The sequence below is a fragment of the Aquila chrysaetos genome, chromosome 6 (genome assembly GCF_900496995.4).
Source record: "Aquila chrysaetos chrysaetos chromosome 6, bAquChr1.4, whole genome shotgun sequence".
Taxonomy (NCBI): domain Eukaryota; kingdom Metazoa; phylum Chordata; class Aves; order Accipitriformes; family Accipitridae; genus Aquila; species Aquila chrysaetos.
In genome coordinates this window covers 52745923-52761639 of record NC_044009.1, presented here as the reverse complement: position 1 = coordinate 52761639, position 15717 = coordinate 52745923, and the positions used below count along the sequence as shown (strand labels likewise).

The 15717-nt window shown below is 40.0% G+C and overlaps 1 protein-coding gene across 10 annotated transcripts in view; it reads right to left on the bottom strand.

The window, feature by feature from the left end:
* The window catches only part of GALNT13 (polypeptide N-acetylgalactosaminyltransferase 13), a 199104-nt gene that overhangs the window by 37994 nt on the left and 145393 nt on the right, over positions 1-15717 (bottom strand). For all 10 annotated transcript variants that reach the window (XR_003923877.1, XR_003923880.1, XR_003923881.1 and 7 more), the window contains one exon: positions 12553-12733. Coding sequence is in view for 2 of the 10 variants with exons in the window: in XM_030017557.1 (XP_029873417.1) it covers positions 12553-12733 (181 nt within the window). In the remaining 8 variants the exon portion in view is untranslated. The remainder of the gene's footprint in view (positions 1-12552; positions 12734-15717) is intronic.

The window sequence follows — 15717 nt, the reverse complement described above, 5'->3', positions numbered from 1 at the left end:
ATAATTTTCTTTATGTAAGAATAACACTTTGAAAACTTAATCCAAATTAGGCTTTTGCTATCTTTTGCTGCCTTGAAAAGCCTGAGAGAAAAACCATTGTTTCACTGAACTGATATTCTAGTGCATTAAAAGGGAGAGTAATGTGACCAGAGAGACCCGTCTAGCACACCTGCCTGTAGTTCAGCTTTGAAAACCTGCATCGTGTTGCACGGTAGCCAGCTCATTATCTGAGGTGCTCCCTTTAACTGAAAAGGCTAAGAACCAAGTTGGAGGCCACTGGGAACCTCCAGAGATGGAGACGGTTTAGTTTGATTTTTGCTTTTTTTACTACCGAAGGAAGATTAAAAATTGTATTATGTTTCACAGGATTAAAGACGGCAAAGTGCTAAATTAAAAATGAGTTTGCGACACCGGGATGCCCGGTATGGCACACATTAAAAGAGAAGCAAGGAGAACACTTGCTAATAATTTTGGAAGAATACTAGTTGCTGTATTAATATGATTCGGCCGATGCCTGGGAGAATGCTTCTCGCCAGCATGCTCTGCTGCCTTTTCCTTCAAGGAGACAGAGGGTGACTGCTTGGGAAACCCGTGTAATGGTAACCAGGGGATTGCAGTCCGCATCGTCACTTTGCCGACACGAGGGGAGCGATGCATCCCTCCCAGGACCGCGGTTGAACACCAGGCCGGTCCTGCAGTGCTTTATGAGCTCCTTACAATACAACCCAGAAAATAATACACGTAATGCTGAACGCTTCTAAAATCCAGGGACTTTCATCTTGTATCTGTATCAAAAGCAGACATATTAATTGGTAATACATGCATTGTCTAATTAGCCAAGGCATTAGTTCCTTGACATGTCTTATTTATATTGCCAAAACTCAGGCATAACTCATTAAAAAGTAAAACAAACAAAAAATGTGCTAACTCCAAAAAAAACCCCCCAACACCCACCCTCCGCCCTCTTCCTGAGAAGTTCTTATATCAATTCATGAGTTATTTAAGATAAATATAGGTAGTGGTTTCATAATATAAAATATGGTATGGAATAAAGATTCTGCGCCTTTCATGGGAAAGCATCAGCTATATATGCTTGGAGAAAATATGCTTACAATTTCTAACATAAAAAATCTTGTCACTCCAGAAAATGAGTCAATATTGTCAATATTTCTGCAAATAAAGCATTGCATGATAGTGTGTTGCATGTTTAAAGCTTAATTCTATAGCAAAAGATTAAGACTTTAAATATTGCTTTACTCTATAAACCTACCTGTAATGTATGATACTTAATAGACATATATTTTAGAGAGAAAGACATAGGCTACTTAACTCTTACATTGCCAATTTTGACCAGATGCTAAAGAAAAAAATACAATTTTACTGAAATAGATATCAATGGGAACATTATTATGGATAAAATTAATCCATCATTAAGATGGTTCTCCAGTCCGTACCTCAGGAATGCTTTTAAGAGAGGCAGAATTGAACAGAAACCTCTGACTTTGCTTTAAACATCCAGCACCAAAAAGTAAAAATTAAGTAGTAAAATTATTGAGGAACTAGAAGACTTTTGACAGTGAAAACGTTTTTCCTGTGAAAACCATAAAAACCTCGTACATTATAACTCTTCTTTGGAATAAAAAATACAGAAAATTAAGTGTTCCTGGGAAATTTCATCTCTTTTACTAACGTGTAAGAGTAACAGGAGTGAAACCTGCACTACTAGGACTATAGCAAGGCTAGAGCTGATTTAAGTTATAAGAGTGTTTATGTAAAAAAATGTATTTTTGTAGCTGGAAAAATTACTAAATACCTTCATAAAAGACCCTTACATTCATGCTGTTTTCAAATGAAAACATTTGTCATTGACATTCATTGTATTAAGACTAGACGAGTAGCTCAGCCATCAATCTCTATTTTGTGGGTATCTTACATGAGTTTCACTTTGAATGGCCATGCAACCCTACAAACCAGGATTGTTCCCCAACTCAGAAATCTTAGAGATAAAATACAAAGCCAGCCTCTGTCCCCAGTGTATTCAAATATATGTTTTGTATTACCTGGTATTTCAATATTGGGCGCAGTATGCATGAGTATATTATTTTTTCTATTCCATTTATATTGCATATAAAGTAATAAAGGTTTTCTTTCTACTCTTCCCTATCAGCTGAAAAGCTACATTAAGTCATTAGAGATTTGTAATATGCCCCACAAGAGATACCTTTAGGAAAAAATAATCTATGGTGGCCCTATCTGGCAATGATCTGCCAACCCACACTTTATGCTCCATTTTATTACAAATTTAATAAAATGCTCTTTGCAAATATCAGTGCTATAAATGACACAAAAGATAAAACATGAATTTGATCTGTCTCGATTCGTGTATGTTAATTACACGGGAGCACTTCTGTGTGTGTTGATCTACAAATGTCATCTTTCTCCTTTAAAAAAACCAAAGGATATTCAGGAAAGAGGGATCACATCTAGGAAGAAAGGTTTTAAGCTCCCTTTTAACTGCAGCCTTAGGTTAGGGCAGCATTAATAAGTCAAGACCTTTGGAACCACTACAAGACAGGAAAACCCAAATTCTCACACCTCCTGTCCTAAGTACCTTTGAATGAAATCAAGGTAGATGACCCCAAGACCGAAGTCAAACAACATGAATTCTCAAGGCACTTGCTGGTTTGAATAACACAATATTCAGCTAAATACCGAGGTGCTCCAAGTCCTGCCCTTTCTTCCGACAAACATTTCGTGTGGGAAAGCGTCCACGGCACTTCACCAGCTTCTGCCACGAAACCACTGCGGGAAAGAGGCTGGTATGCAGGAGACAGACTCCTGCGATGGAAAACAGGGGTAATCTCTTTTAAATTCCAGCACTGTGTAAAGGGAAAGCTACTGCCGTAACTGCCCGCTGTTCCCAATCGGCGGCAGCGGTGCAGTCTAATTCAAAACACCAGCATGGATTCGCTCCAGTCTCTTTTCTGTGTATCCTTTTGAAACCAAGGTCAAGTTTGTTATTATTAAAAAAAAATCAGGGTTTAATAATGCCAGCCAAATATTCATTCAGATGGGGACAGCACGACCTCCCGGGACTCATCCGGAGCCAGCCCCACTGTCCTCCCAGCCCCTCGCCCGCCGCTGCCGCAGCATCCCCCTCTGCACAGCACAGCCAGCCGTGCCGGTACGGCTCTCGTTTCAGACACCTCCTCACCTGCTTCTGCGAAAAATGTACGTCTGTATATACAGACACATGCAATTTTTACCTGAAAAGTTAAGAAACAGTGAGTAACACCATAAAGATAAGTATCTTGCAGCACAATTACTTTTATTCAATATTTCGGGGGGTTGGGTTTTTTTTTTTCAATCAGAGAAGCTCAATAAGCAAGGACTATCAATACGATTCAGGTTTTCAATGTTAGTGTCTTAAATATAAGCAGAGAAGCAACAGAAGAAAGGTATTTTTTTGATTCAAGCAGCAGTAGCTCAGCCGGCCCCTGCACTGCTTCTCTTCCTAGAGGTGTCACAGTAAGGCCTGTACGAGCAGTCTCTTACGCATATGGAGTCAAAGAATATTTCTGGCGCTTAAGAGTGCCTACAAGAATGCATTCATATTTGGCTGGGGCAGAATTAATGCCTAGCCTGAGACTGACTGACCACGGGAAATTTCATCCCTCATTCATGATGCACTCAGCCCTACAGCTGAATTTAGGTGAGCAAGGAACCAAGACAGGACCTTTGGTAACAATGATGCTGAAAAAGTCGCATTAAATTTTGTACTTGCTTTCTTTCTTTTTCTTTTTTTCTTTCCCCCCACCCCTTTTTTTCCTTTTCCCTTTTTTTCTTCTTTTATCCCTAGCATACCCGTTTCCCACCCATGGCAGACTATGGGAGGAACAGCGCAATTCAGCAGTGCAGTGCTTTTCTCCCGTGGAAAATCCTCCACACTCGGGGCGAGTGCTTTCCTAACGGAATCAGTGCAGAGCTGAGCTGTCCCGCAGGTGCACCAGGGCGGCCATGCGTATTTCCCTGCGGGATCATAACGCCACAGGTTAAATGAACTTATTTTGGAATTAGTGCACTCGCAGCTCTGGCAGTCCTCTAGCGCTAAAATGCTAAATAGGTAAGGGAAGAGTGAAAATGTTTGTCAAGAGCTCTTACTTCCTAAATTGATACAGTCATTATCAACCTAATTATATAATTACACTTGAAAGGAGGATTGCGCATCATCTGCTGTGTAAATCTAAGTAAAACACAAGCACTTATCTTGGAATCCCAAATTAAAACTATAAAGTACTATATTTAAATTCTCAATAATGCTTCAAATAAAGTGCTCGAAAAATAATGTAACTTTGCATTTTAGCCTTACTTTAATAGACTAGGCAGGACACAGGAATTGAATACTAACTGATTATTAAGAAGATAAAGTGGTTTAGCAATGCACTAAGTGTACAGAGAAACTGAACTATTATATGCATTATCTTTTTCAGCTGACTGTGCAAATGCAGGCCTATTCTGAGCATGTAATTATTTCCATTCAATGATTAGATACAGTATTTTAATGCATAAATTGACGGAACTGCCTACATTTAGGAATATATGGGCTGAGTGGAATGAGATATGCTGGAACAACTTGAAAAAGAAGTGAATAAGGCTGCTAGGAATAGTGTGCTGGGTGACTGGAACAGCCTGAGAAGGTACATACGTGCAAATCCACCTGGGTATACACAAACGTGCTTACATGTGTTTGAAACAGTAAAATAAGATGCGTGGTCTTGTACGTGAGAAATGAGTTGGTTTGATAGCAAAGAACTACCTGGAGTGTCATCCTGCACCGTTGATTTACATCAATTACACTAGCAATTTAATGGATAATAGTGAAAATGACAGAAAGCTGACTGCTAAATATACTAACAGAGATTAGTAATTATTAAGCTATTAGATTTTTTTAAGAGGGATGTCAATAAAAGATCGATATGGAGGGAAGGAGAGAGAATTGCTGAAAGCAAATGAATATGCAGCACTTGACTTGGCAGCTTGGCGTTGCATGGGGCACACCTTGCCTCACCAGGATGAGGCTGGCCATCCCACTTTTGCGTACTTTGCTTTCCCAAGGAATCAGGAAAGAACACTTTTTGCAGTCAGAAAATTGCGAGGATTTGTACTGATTTAGGAGGAAAGCCTCCTCTGTCAGCTCAAGTACCCGGCACCATTTTAACCTTATCGTAAATGAGATGGGCTTCAGAGCGCTACTGACGTCAATTGTAAAATGGGCAATACGCAGCCGCTCCTCCGTTTTCAGAACAAATTCATATATTTCTTTTCTTGTCTAAGAAAGGGACTTCCTTTAATCCCCTTTGAAGTGATTCCAGTATTTCTGAGATTTTTTTAAACTCTTCTGAATTATTTGGCTCTTGTGGATTCAGACTGTAGTCATGCTCCAGACTCTTAGGTTCCTGCCAGGAAAAATTCAAAACTCCTTGCCAAATGCAGTATCTATACTAAAACAAAAAGGTGAGTGTTCCTTACTACAACCATATTCTGTGATCTTACTCTCAGTTTTCAAACCCATCCCAGCCTCAGCAAACAGAGCTTTCACAATGCTGGGACACGGCTCCAGCCAGAGAGCAAAGCCACTCTGCACTCCAAAACACACAGCGAAATTAGAACTGCATTGTTTCCCCACACACCAATGCAAATAACCTACAAATGGAGTATTTTTTCTACAAGAATTGTTCCTCCTACTCTCACCATGTGACAAATTAAGCCTATTTTTCAACTCAAATCATTCTGCACAGAATTTAAACTGTATGGCTTTCCTTTTTTTTTTTTTTTTTTAAATCTAGGTTGGATATATTAAAAATTCTGGTTCCTAACTCATCTGAGCATGTGGCATGAGCAAACAGGCAACACATAGGATGGCCAAATTCAAAGGTAGCAGAAAGAAAAGATTTTATTCTTAGCCACACACAACTTCTACAAAGATAAGGGAAGGCAGCAATTTTAAATCTGTCTAAGACCACAAAAAAATTCAGATGGGCTCTTCTTCAGTGCAGTTATATTTTTACAAGCAGACAGCCACAAGAAAGCAATTCGTAACTCGATTGATCAAGACTTTTACCCTGAAATATAATTACTAGGTATGCACCCTAATTATACCAAAAGATATATTTAACACAACACCACAGTGAACAACCATTGGTTCCTCTTTCTCTTAGGACATCATCTAAGAAATCAAATTAATCAGGTCCCAGAGGAGAGCTGAGTAGATGAGTGTGCACTGATAGATAATAGCTTCAGAGACCTAATTACTAAAATGCAACTTTGTTCTCTAACAGAATTATCTAGAGATCTGTATTTTTCAGATTAATAAACTAAGAGAAAGGCGTGCCAGACAAAAGGATAAAAAACAGTTTAATAATATAGGGAAATAATTTCTGACTTTTAGAAATGACCTATTAAAAAATCTACTATTTCCTATGCACTTTTATTACAATTTTTTTAGTTAAAATGTTATTGTTAACTTTATTTTCTAAAACCTCTAAGTACCTTTCTCCTCCATTTGCTTCTTAATCCTGAGGAACATCATCATCACCTTTTAATTATCAACTGATATAGCATATTCATAAACAACTTCAAAAATATCAGAAAATATAAAGGAGACCTATAGTGAAATTCTTTCCAGTGACTGCAACAGCAACAGACATCAAGTTTTGAATTAAACAAATCTTGTCCTGCCAACATCACTGTTACTGACCTAATTTCACCTTTCTATCTCAATAAAATTTTCTTCATAGGTTCTCTATTTGAATTTTGTGCAAATTTGCAAATGCATAACTGTGTAAAGAAGAGAGAGTACATTTAGCAGCACTAAATTTCTGCTGATTTGTGCTCGTTTCAGAAGTGAATAGCAGTTTTGTTCATAGAAAGACAAGGAATAACTTAATAACACATACAAAAAGTACCTTGGCATCTCACCCTAACTTTTCTAATAAAAAGAAATGGGTTCATTAAAAATTGTCGTGACAAAAACCGAATCATTTTACCCTGCATCGGCTCCACAGTTGTACCTATAACTAACAATTGCAAGCAAACGACCTAGAAATTATTAACTCGCCCCCCTGCCCACAGAGCCGAGGTTAAGCAGCCGAGCCATCAAGCCCAACCGCACCTCTTGTGCGTGCCCTTTGCATGCCGAAAGCTCTCCGGGGTCGTTCGCCATCGCTGGGCTAACGAGTTTGAGGGTGGGATGCCTGTCCCCCAGGGATGCCCAGCGGCAAGGAGCGTGCCAAAGCACGGTGGAGATGAAGGAGTGAAGTCCATCAGGTGGGAGAGGGGAGGGACCGGCGGCCAGGACGGCAGCGGTACTGGGGAGGGAACCCATGCCGGGAGAGATTGCCGACACGATGAGAAAGGGAGACGTCGTAATTCACGGCTTTACGAGGGTCTCCTCGGCGCAAGGGATCTTCGAGGGAAGGCCCGGCATGATCCAAACGCTGTGCTGTATGTACAGAGCCATTTAAATCGGTTGAAAACAGAGCTGCCTTCCTCCCCTCCCCAGGTAGCAGAATTCACAGGTATTTAAGTGCTGGCAAGGTAAGCCCCTTGTGCTTCGTCTAACTGTGGTCTTGTTTTTATCACCAGTAGCCAAAGGCACGCTCAAACCCGGCTACCCTGGGGGTGCAGAGGGAATGTCCCCCCCCCACCCCGTACAGCCCTGCCCCTAGAGCTGAAATACTGCAGGGTGGTTTTGATTTCTGTCTCCTTATCTTCCCATCTTTTTGGATGGAGACTGCATTTTTAGAGCCACCTTGGCCTCATACTGGTATAAAAGAAAGGGCAAAAGGACCCCAGCCCTGTGGCAACCCCGGGGAAATTTTGATAGGGAAATTGAAAGAGGATTTTCCTCCCCAGGTGGAAGAAGGAAAACGATGCCTCCACTAGCAGCTTTTCCTTCCCAAAGGAATCGCTGTGGAAAGCAGTATTTGCAATGCATGGTATCCCACTGGATGTCAGACTGCTGAAAAATGGTTCGTTAAAGATAGCCTTGCATTTATATCTGTGCTTAGGAGCCTAAATTAAAATGGCCTACGGCAAGAATTGGTCTTTTCCATGGGAGAAGGGATGTCTTCTCACCTCGGAAACCAGCTGATGAAATGCAGGCTAGAAAGCCTAATATTGGACATCCAAGTTAAAAAATGTCGCTGACAAAATCCTCCCCTGCTGCTCGCTGAAACCTAGGAAATTGTAAAGGTAGCTGCAAAACTGACTATCCAAAGTGATTTCAGAAGCTCCTCTCTAATACAATAGGAAATAATCTGTAACTCCTGTCAAAGGTACAAGTGCTAACGAGGAAACTTCAAAACGTGTGCTCATTTGACCTCTTACATGGCAGGCGCTCTTCTAGACAGAGCTTCACAATGGCTTCTGCCATCAAAAGCACCTGCATGTTTCCAAACCTTCAAATTGGGCATTTTCTACCCAGCTGAACCTCCGGATACCGGCCAGTTCAGAAGATGACACGTCAGTATTCACCACTCCTCCAAACCTGGACAGCATCCATCCATCCACCCACCCAGCACCTTGACAGAAGACGTCACATCAAATTACGCCCTGCGACAGCAGCACCACACGGATAGCTCCAGGCTGGAACCAGCAGCAGAAAGGATTAAGGTCCTGATTTACGTCATCCAACGTGCTCCTCGTTATCCACTTTCAAAACTAAATCTCAGATTTAAAATACTTAGATCTGCAGAGGTATGACTTCATCACTCAATTTACAGGGCATTCTGCAATGTGTGCGCTCCGATAGATGGAAATAGGTATTTCTTACTGCCGCTTTCCTGAGTTTCATTTTCTTTTAATTCGGCGGTTCCAAATTAATCTATTGCATTGGAGGTCTGACTGACATGTCAAATCAGTGAAGGAGCAGAGCAGGGAAAGTCCATAGTGAGGGGGCTTGCTCCAGGTTTTACAGATGTGCTGGAAAAATATGCAAGCTGGTCAAAGGTAGGCTTAAATCAGATATATTTCCCCGTGGCCTTTTTATTTTAATTTCTACATCTGAACTTAACCTTTTGCTCAGCACTAAATTCCTCACTCCCACAACTCAGAATATCTCAGTAGAAATTCTGTGGAAAAAAGGGTTAAAAAAAAAATTTAAAAAATCAAGGCCTGAGAGGGAGTCCTGCTGTAACCAAAGGGACCCTCGCTTTGAAGATCCCAAAACAAAAAGAAAAGCAATGGAAGAGAGAAAGAGAGAGAAAAACAAAAAAGTTCTTATCTAGGATTTGGAGTGTTGCATTTTGGAATTTGAAAATTAAAACATGACCAATTTGGGAGCATTTTTTAACTGAAATATTAACACATTTTAGAAAACTACAGAGCAGCAATTTCACCTGGCACTCTTTTTGAAACTGGAATTTTTAAGTGATTCCAGCATGCATATCACTATTCTAGTCACTTTCAAATGCATTTTACTAATACCTCATTTAAAATGTATTGTATTTTAAATAGCCCTTAGTATGATATTTTTAGAGCTTGAGCTCACCTAAATGCCTTAAAGCAACTAACTCCTCATCAGCCTAGAAAAACTTGCTGTCAATGCAGAATATAAAAGCACAGAGAGTGCAATGTATTCACCACATAACGCTATGCGGTGAATATACATTGTTAGTACTTGCATGCCTCACACTCTTAAGAAAATGTACGCTTTCAGGGTAAATTATTAGAAATGCATTTAGTTCAACAAAAATGCATTGGGAACTGGTATTATGAGACTGCAAAAAAAAAGAATTTAATAAGGGAGAACTGAATTAAAGAATGGCTAATCCCATGTGATGTATTTATGGTTTGAACTTGACTGCATCTTACATGGGTTTTAAATTCACTTTTACATCATATTAGACATTCATTTGTCAGCGTTGTATTTATTTTTTCCATTTTTTTTCCCTTCCTCTTGCAAGAGAACAGAAACCAATTATGTTAGAAACAGTCAGCCAAATTTTCGGTCACACACCCTATTCCTTCAGCTTTAATGGGGTAGATATAATTACCAATTATAAAGGGACACAATCCACACAAAGTTCAATTTCCATATTTAAGAGGACCCTGTCAACGGGGTTGTTTTGCAATGGCCCTTCCTCCGAGCGGGAGGCAGAGCCCTGCGAACACTTCCCAAAAACACTCGGTGCCAACCCAAACCTCTGACTGATGGGGTTTCATCAGTCTGTTGACTTATGTTTAAGATTTGTTTCATGCTTGCATCTTTTGGTTATATACCGTTTATATACATCTATATTTAGGGTACATAAGGTATAGATATATAAATGTCTTTTTTACACCATTAACAGGGCACTTAAGGTGTGCATAGACTTTTTTTTATGGTGCTTTAAATTTTTTGGCTTGATAAGGATTTTCCAGGACAGAGTCAGAATATTTTATGAGCACATACTGTGACAGCCACAGGACATGTGCGATAACCCATGAAGAAACCAAGAGTCTTCCGACTTCACAGCTTGTGATTACATGTTGGCACCTGATGATTGACTGAGATGTCCTGAACCGCTGGAAAAATCAAAGCGCCAAAACAGCTTGTGGAAACAAGCAGGCTTGCAGCTGGAATGAGCTGAGGTATAATAACAGTAAATTGTGCTGGAGATGAAACGCAAAACTCATACAGATAATAATATGGTCCGGGGTTTTCTTCTCGGTGATTGTAAAAATTTAAACTGATTCTGTTGCTACAGAATTTAAATTGGAAGAAATTTTAAAGATGGAAGATCGGGAAGATTATCCCAGAGCACACAATAAAATAGTAACAATAGCTTACATAGTCTATGGCTATACTCTACCACAGACATTTAAAGCAATAATTTGTAAATACTATGAAAAATAACTGGCTTTCATACATGAGACATGGTGTATTCTGGCTTTTGAACTGAAGCAATTTAGTTTTTATTAATTATATAATTTTGAGGTATCAGTAAAACAGCTCGGAGTAAAAAAAACCCCACCCAGAACAGTGTTCCATTTTATATACAAATCTTTAAAAGAAAAATAGCATTATAAAGTATATTAACCTTATTTTTCATTTACTTCAGTCAAATCAAATGAAATAAAACTACTGGTCCTGATTTATAGAAAGAAAAGGCTTGGCTCAAAATGCCTGCTTTAAGAAGTTGGCTGTGACCAAACGACTACTTGAAATACAGGTGCAAACCAGTTTTTACTAGAGAGCCAGCACTGAAGGTACATACTCTTTTTTCCCTGATCACGGCCACTCGTTAAAGCTTTTGATTCTTGTGTTTGTTCAGGTAAAAAAAAAGTTTTGCTTAAAACTCTAAGTTTGATAAAAATTTAATTGTCTCCAAGCCTTATTTTTCAAACGAATAGGTAAATTTTAAATGATGAAAGTAAGAACATGAAAACTGCCATGTAAGAGACTTGAGGGTAGTTGTTATATTATTCTGAAGACCAAGATCTATTTAAGAGTTAGTTGCATGAAGTAAACTGATGCTTAAATAAAGAGAAAAAAAAAAGATAAACTAAAATGCGATGACACTTCATGTGCACACGTTGACTGTCCGTACAAACCAAAGCGATGGCTCTGGCCAGCCCAGTTTGCCCCGTGGGTAGGCAGCTCTACGCCAAGCTGAATAGGACACGTCCTTCTCAGAGGGAGACCTCAGAGAGCCTCATGGAGAGTAACGAAACCCCCACGTCCCACTCCGTTTTTAAAGTATCTGCTCCACTAAGCTCACTCAGATGGAGCCCATAGTTACCTTCTGATAAAAACATCCCCAGCTTTAATATAACAACGTTGGGTTATTTCATCAGAATATTTACCCACAATATAACCCTTAACAACTGTTGCAAGGTCAAAGAGGAATATGGTTTTTACGTCAAATAATCGTGTGTGTGATATATGTGATTACAGTGTACATAATTTGAATGTGCTATGTGCACTATACTGAAACATAAATGAAAATCAATAAAAAGAAGAGAAAACTGTATGTTTAAAAGAGAGTGTTTCTCCTGAGGACTGACACTGGGCAGTGGTGAGAGACAGAAGGACATGGTGAAGATACTTCATGGCACTGAGTCCTGTGCTCCAAAGGGCTCCTGCTGTCATTGCAGTGACCCGCAGCACCTCTGCTGTCCCTCCCGTTGACGCCTTCTGAAGGGACCTTTAGGGATCATAAGGATAATGTGGCCAAAATCTGCATTTCTTAGACTAAATGGGTCAAAGAGCTTTCCTCCTTGCTTGCAGACTAACATTATGAGAATAACATTCTGAAAAAAACCCTTACGATCTTTGGGAGAGGAGGAGCCTTAACTAATATTTTTATCTTGGGAACAGAACTTAAAAGGTTTTGACACATGGAAAGGACGTTCCCTTGGATTTTGAAAGCACTTTGCTGTTATGTCTCAACTTTCAGTGCATATAGATGCATACATGTCTACACTTACCTGTATGTGCCTTACATTTACACTTTTCTTTTTTCCGGACAGCTTTACAGACCATAATATGATCAGAACATAATTTCTTACCTGGGGATATTATATAGAAGAAGTCCTTAAACTCATCCATCCAGACCTCTGCCAGTCTCCTGTTGTTCTTGTTGATGACGTGTCCCGTGCCACCGGGGAAGGTGTAAGGTGTTGCCTTTCGGAAAACGTGGCCAACGTGGGAGCAGGTGACAATCTCAAGAGAGCCGCCGCACTGCCAAATCTGGAATTGAAATATGCAGAGAACGTTGGCTAAAACAAATACAAGATGCACTGAGTTTATAGCAGGAGGGACTCCGACAGACAGGTTAGCAGTTATCTCCTGATTTATCTCCCCACCTCGCAGTTTAACAGGGAATTTCAAGCAAGAGTTTAAGGGAAACAGCAGGGGCACAACTCTTGATAGTAAGGAAAGCGCGCAGACTTTAACTGCAACGTGAAAGCTTGTGTGAATGGTTCACCTGGTTCTGTGTTCTCACAGCATAAACATACAGAAACCACCACCTTAGAAGGTGTCATCCTATAATGGATTAAATGGAGGGTCTGGATGTTATCTGTGTATTTGGATTTTCCAGGGTTTCAAAATATTTAAAGAAACAGAGAAGAACTTTTACTTTTATATATATATAAAAATACATACATATATATATATATATATATATATGTTTGTGTTTTTCAAAGCAGAATCATGTTCATGACCATCCCAAGCAAAGGCACAGCAGATCTTGGTTAATATCATGGACAGCAATAGAAAGCAGCAAGCACAGGTACTCTGAACATCACAGAACCACAGCAGTGAGAGAGATGCAAAAGGTATGTTCTCTGGTTCATATGCTGGTGAGTACCATGATCAACTCAAAAAAAAAGTTATAGACAAAGAAGAGAATTTGATGAACTTCTAGATGCAAACTGTCCCTTTCCACTTCTTGAGCCAAAATCTATACTCTGAGTAAGCTCAGTGACTTCAGTATGACTGCACAAGTATAAAAACAAATTCAAGTAATCCTGGACTTTAATACCCTGTTGTTAAATGAAGTAACGTATTTTTCTGTCAGATCACTGGACTCTTGGTATGATATAGATCAGTTTGTGTATTAACCACTGTTCTGCAATCTCCCATCTTCCCAGGCTCTGAAAAGAACTAGAGAAGAAACTAAAGAAGGCTGAAGGTCCAAGCTGGCAGAACTGGAGGCATAACATAGGCAGCCAGGTGAACACAGGCGCAAACAAAGAATTCCATCGGATGCTTATGGGGTTACAAAGCTTTGCTGTTCTGCCAGACAATATCGATTCCCTGGGATTCACTCTTCACTAAGGTTCACTGACATTTTTGGTGTCAACAAAGGTATTACCAACTGCCCAGTTCCTTATTTAGGCTCGTCCCACCCTTTGCTTTAGTCTCCTCCTAAGCAGCCAGCAGGACTAAAATTTACAATATCTCCTGGTAATAAAACACAGAGTTTAAGAACCACTGGGTGTTTTAAACAGGAACATTGGTACAGTCTTGCAATTAGAGCTCCTCGACACCAACGTAAGTTACCATAGTAACTTAATGCAGATTTTATTTAATTAGGGCTAAATCCTTTTACATAATTTCATTAGTATGCTAAGTGATGTACTCTGTTGGGATAAGCAACGACAACATCAAAATAGTCTTGTGTTTAACATCTTGTGTTTTGCAGCTCAGCGACAACTAGTCAGTTCAGGTGAAACTTCAAGCTGATGGATGCCAAGGAACACGCGACTGCACCGAAAGGGAGCGTGCGTTAGAACTGAAACACACGCTGCTGATGTACTTACAAAGCAACCTGGGAGGAACCCGCTGGACTGGACAGTAATGAGCACGTCCAATTTGAGGTGCGCTTTAACCCACGGTCTCTGCCCAAGGACCAGCATTCTGCCTCCAGGTTGCTCCCGCTCTCCCCCTCCGACTACTCTCCCTGGCAGGAAATTCCTCCCACGCTACCATTTTTTAAAATGTGTGTTCCTGTACATTTTTTTCAGCACATTTTTGGCTGTCTTTGGTACAATCTGCCATCTATTACAGTTGTCATAGGAATGCGGATGAACCTGCACCCTGTTCAGAAGAAAAAGATTTTTATTTTTTCAATATTATTTAAAAAACCCAAACAAATCAACCTTCCTGAATATTCCATGGTAAAATGACTACTTTGCAAAAGTTCATATAATGGTTAAGGATTGTGGGATTCCAGAGATCTGTTCACAATACAGACAAGATACACTATGGTAATACATTTGATCACTCTTCATTGCAACTACAGTGAATACCAAAATCGTCCCTGCTACTTTGCTATTGAAGAGCTCTTTGTAGACAGCACCTCAGTTCAGGTTTTCAATACCTGCCAGCAGCTTTTTACTGACACTGGTGCCTGCTCCATGTAACACTCCAAGAATTTTTGAGAGAAACTGCCATTAAATTTTATTGCAGCCTTTTTCATTTTAACGTTCATTATATTTTTTAAGCCAGCAAAATTTCCAGGGATCCTGCAGCTTGGGAATCAGGTATTTCCAATGAACTGTATCTTTCCTCCAACACGCCTAGATTTTTCTGAACATGGCAACGATTTTATGAATTATTGCTTTCCTACAGTCCTTCTAGTCATCTTCGTTCTCTCTTCCCAGAAGAAGAACGACAAAGGGAGCCAGTGTCTCACCCCAGACTGCCACAACGAGACGTTCTGCCCACCAAAACCTGCTCCTGACAAACCTCCACAATCCCTGTGCTAAGCACTCACCGGCAGCGTTTGCTGCGGGGGAGAGCAGGTGGGAACTGCAGCCCTTGGGTCAGCAATATTCCAATTTACTGACCTCCCACCCATCGGAACAGGCAATAAGGGCCCTGACGGTGACTAAATGCAGCGAGGGACTAAAGACAGCCAGATTGCAAATATTCTGGTACAAGATTGATGTTATCTCATTAAAAAAAAAAAAAAAAAAAAAAGAAGTTTTAACTCTAATTTTCACACTGAATTATTCATAAACCAGTTATTGTCACATCATCATTTTTAAGGTTGAAGGTATCCTCCTTCCCCTTTCCTCTGAAGTTTAACCCTTCTCCTTCCACCTGAATGAATTACCCAAAATTAGATATTCTTCCAACCATGGTACTTCAATCATACTTCAAGTCCCTCTCTGCATCTTCCAACCCAGCACGTTCCACGAGTTCATTCCCCACCTTTTGTGAGA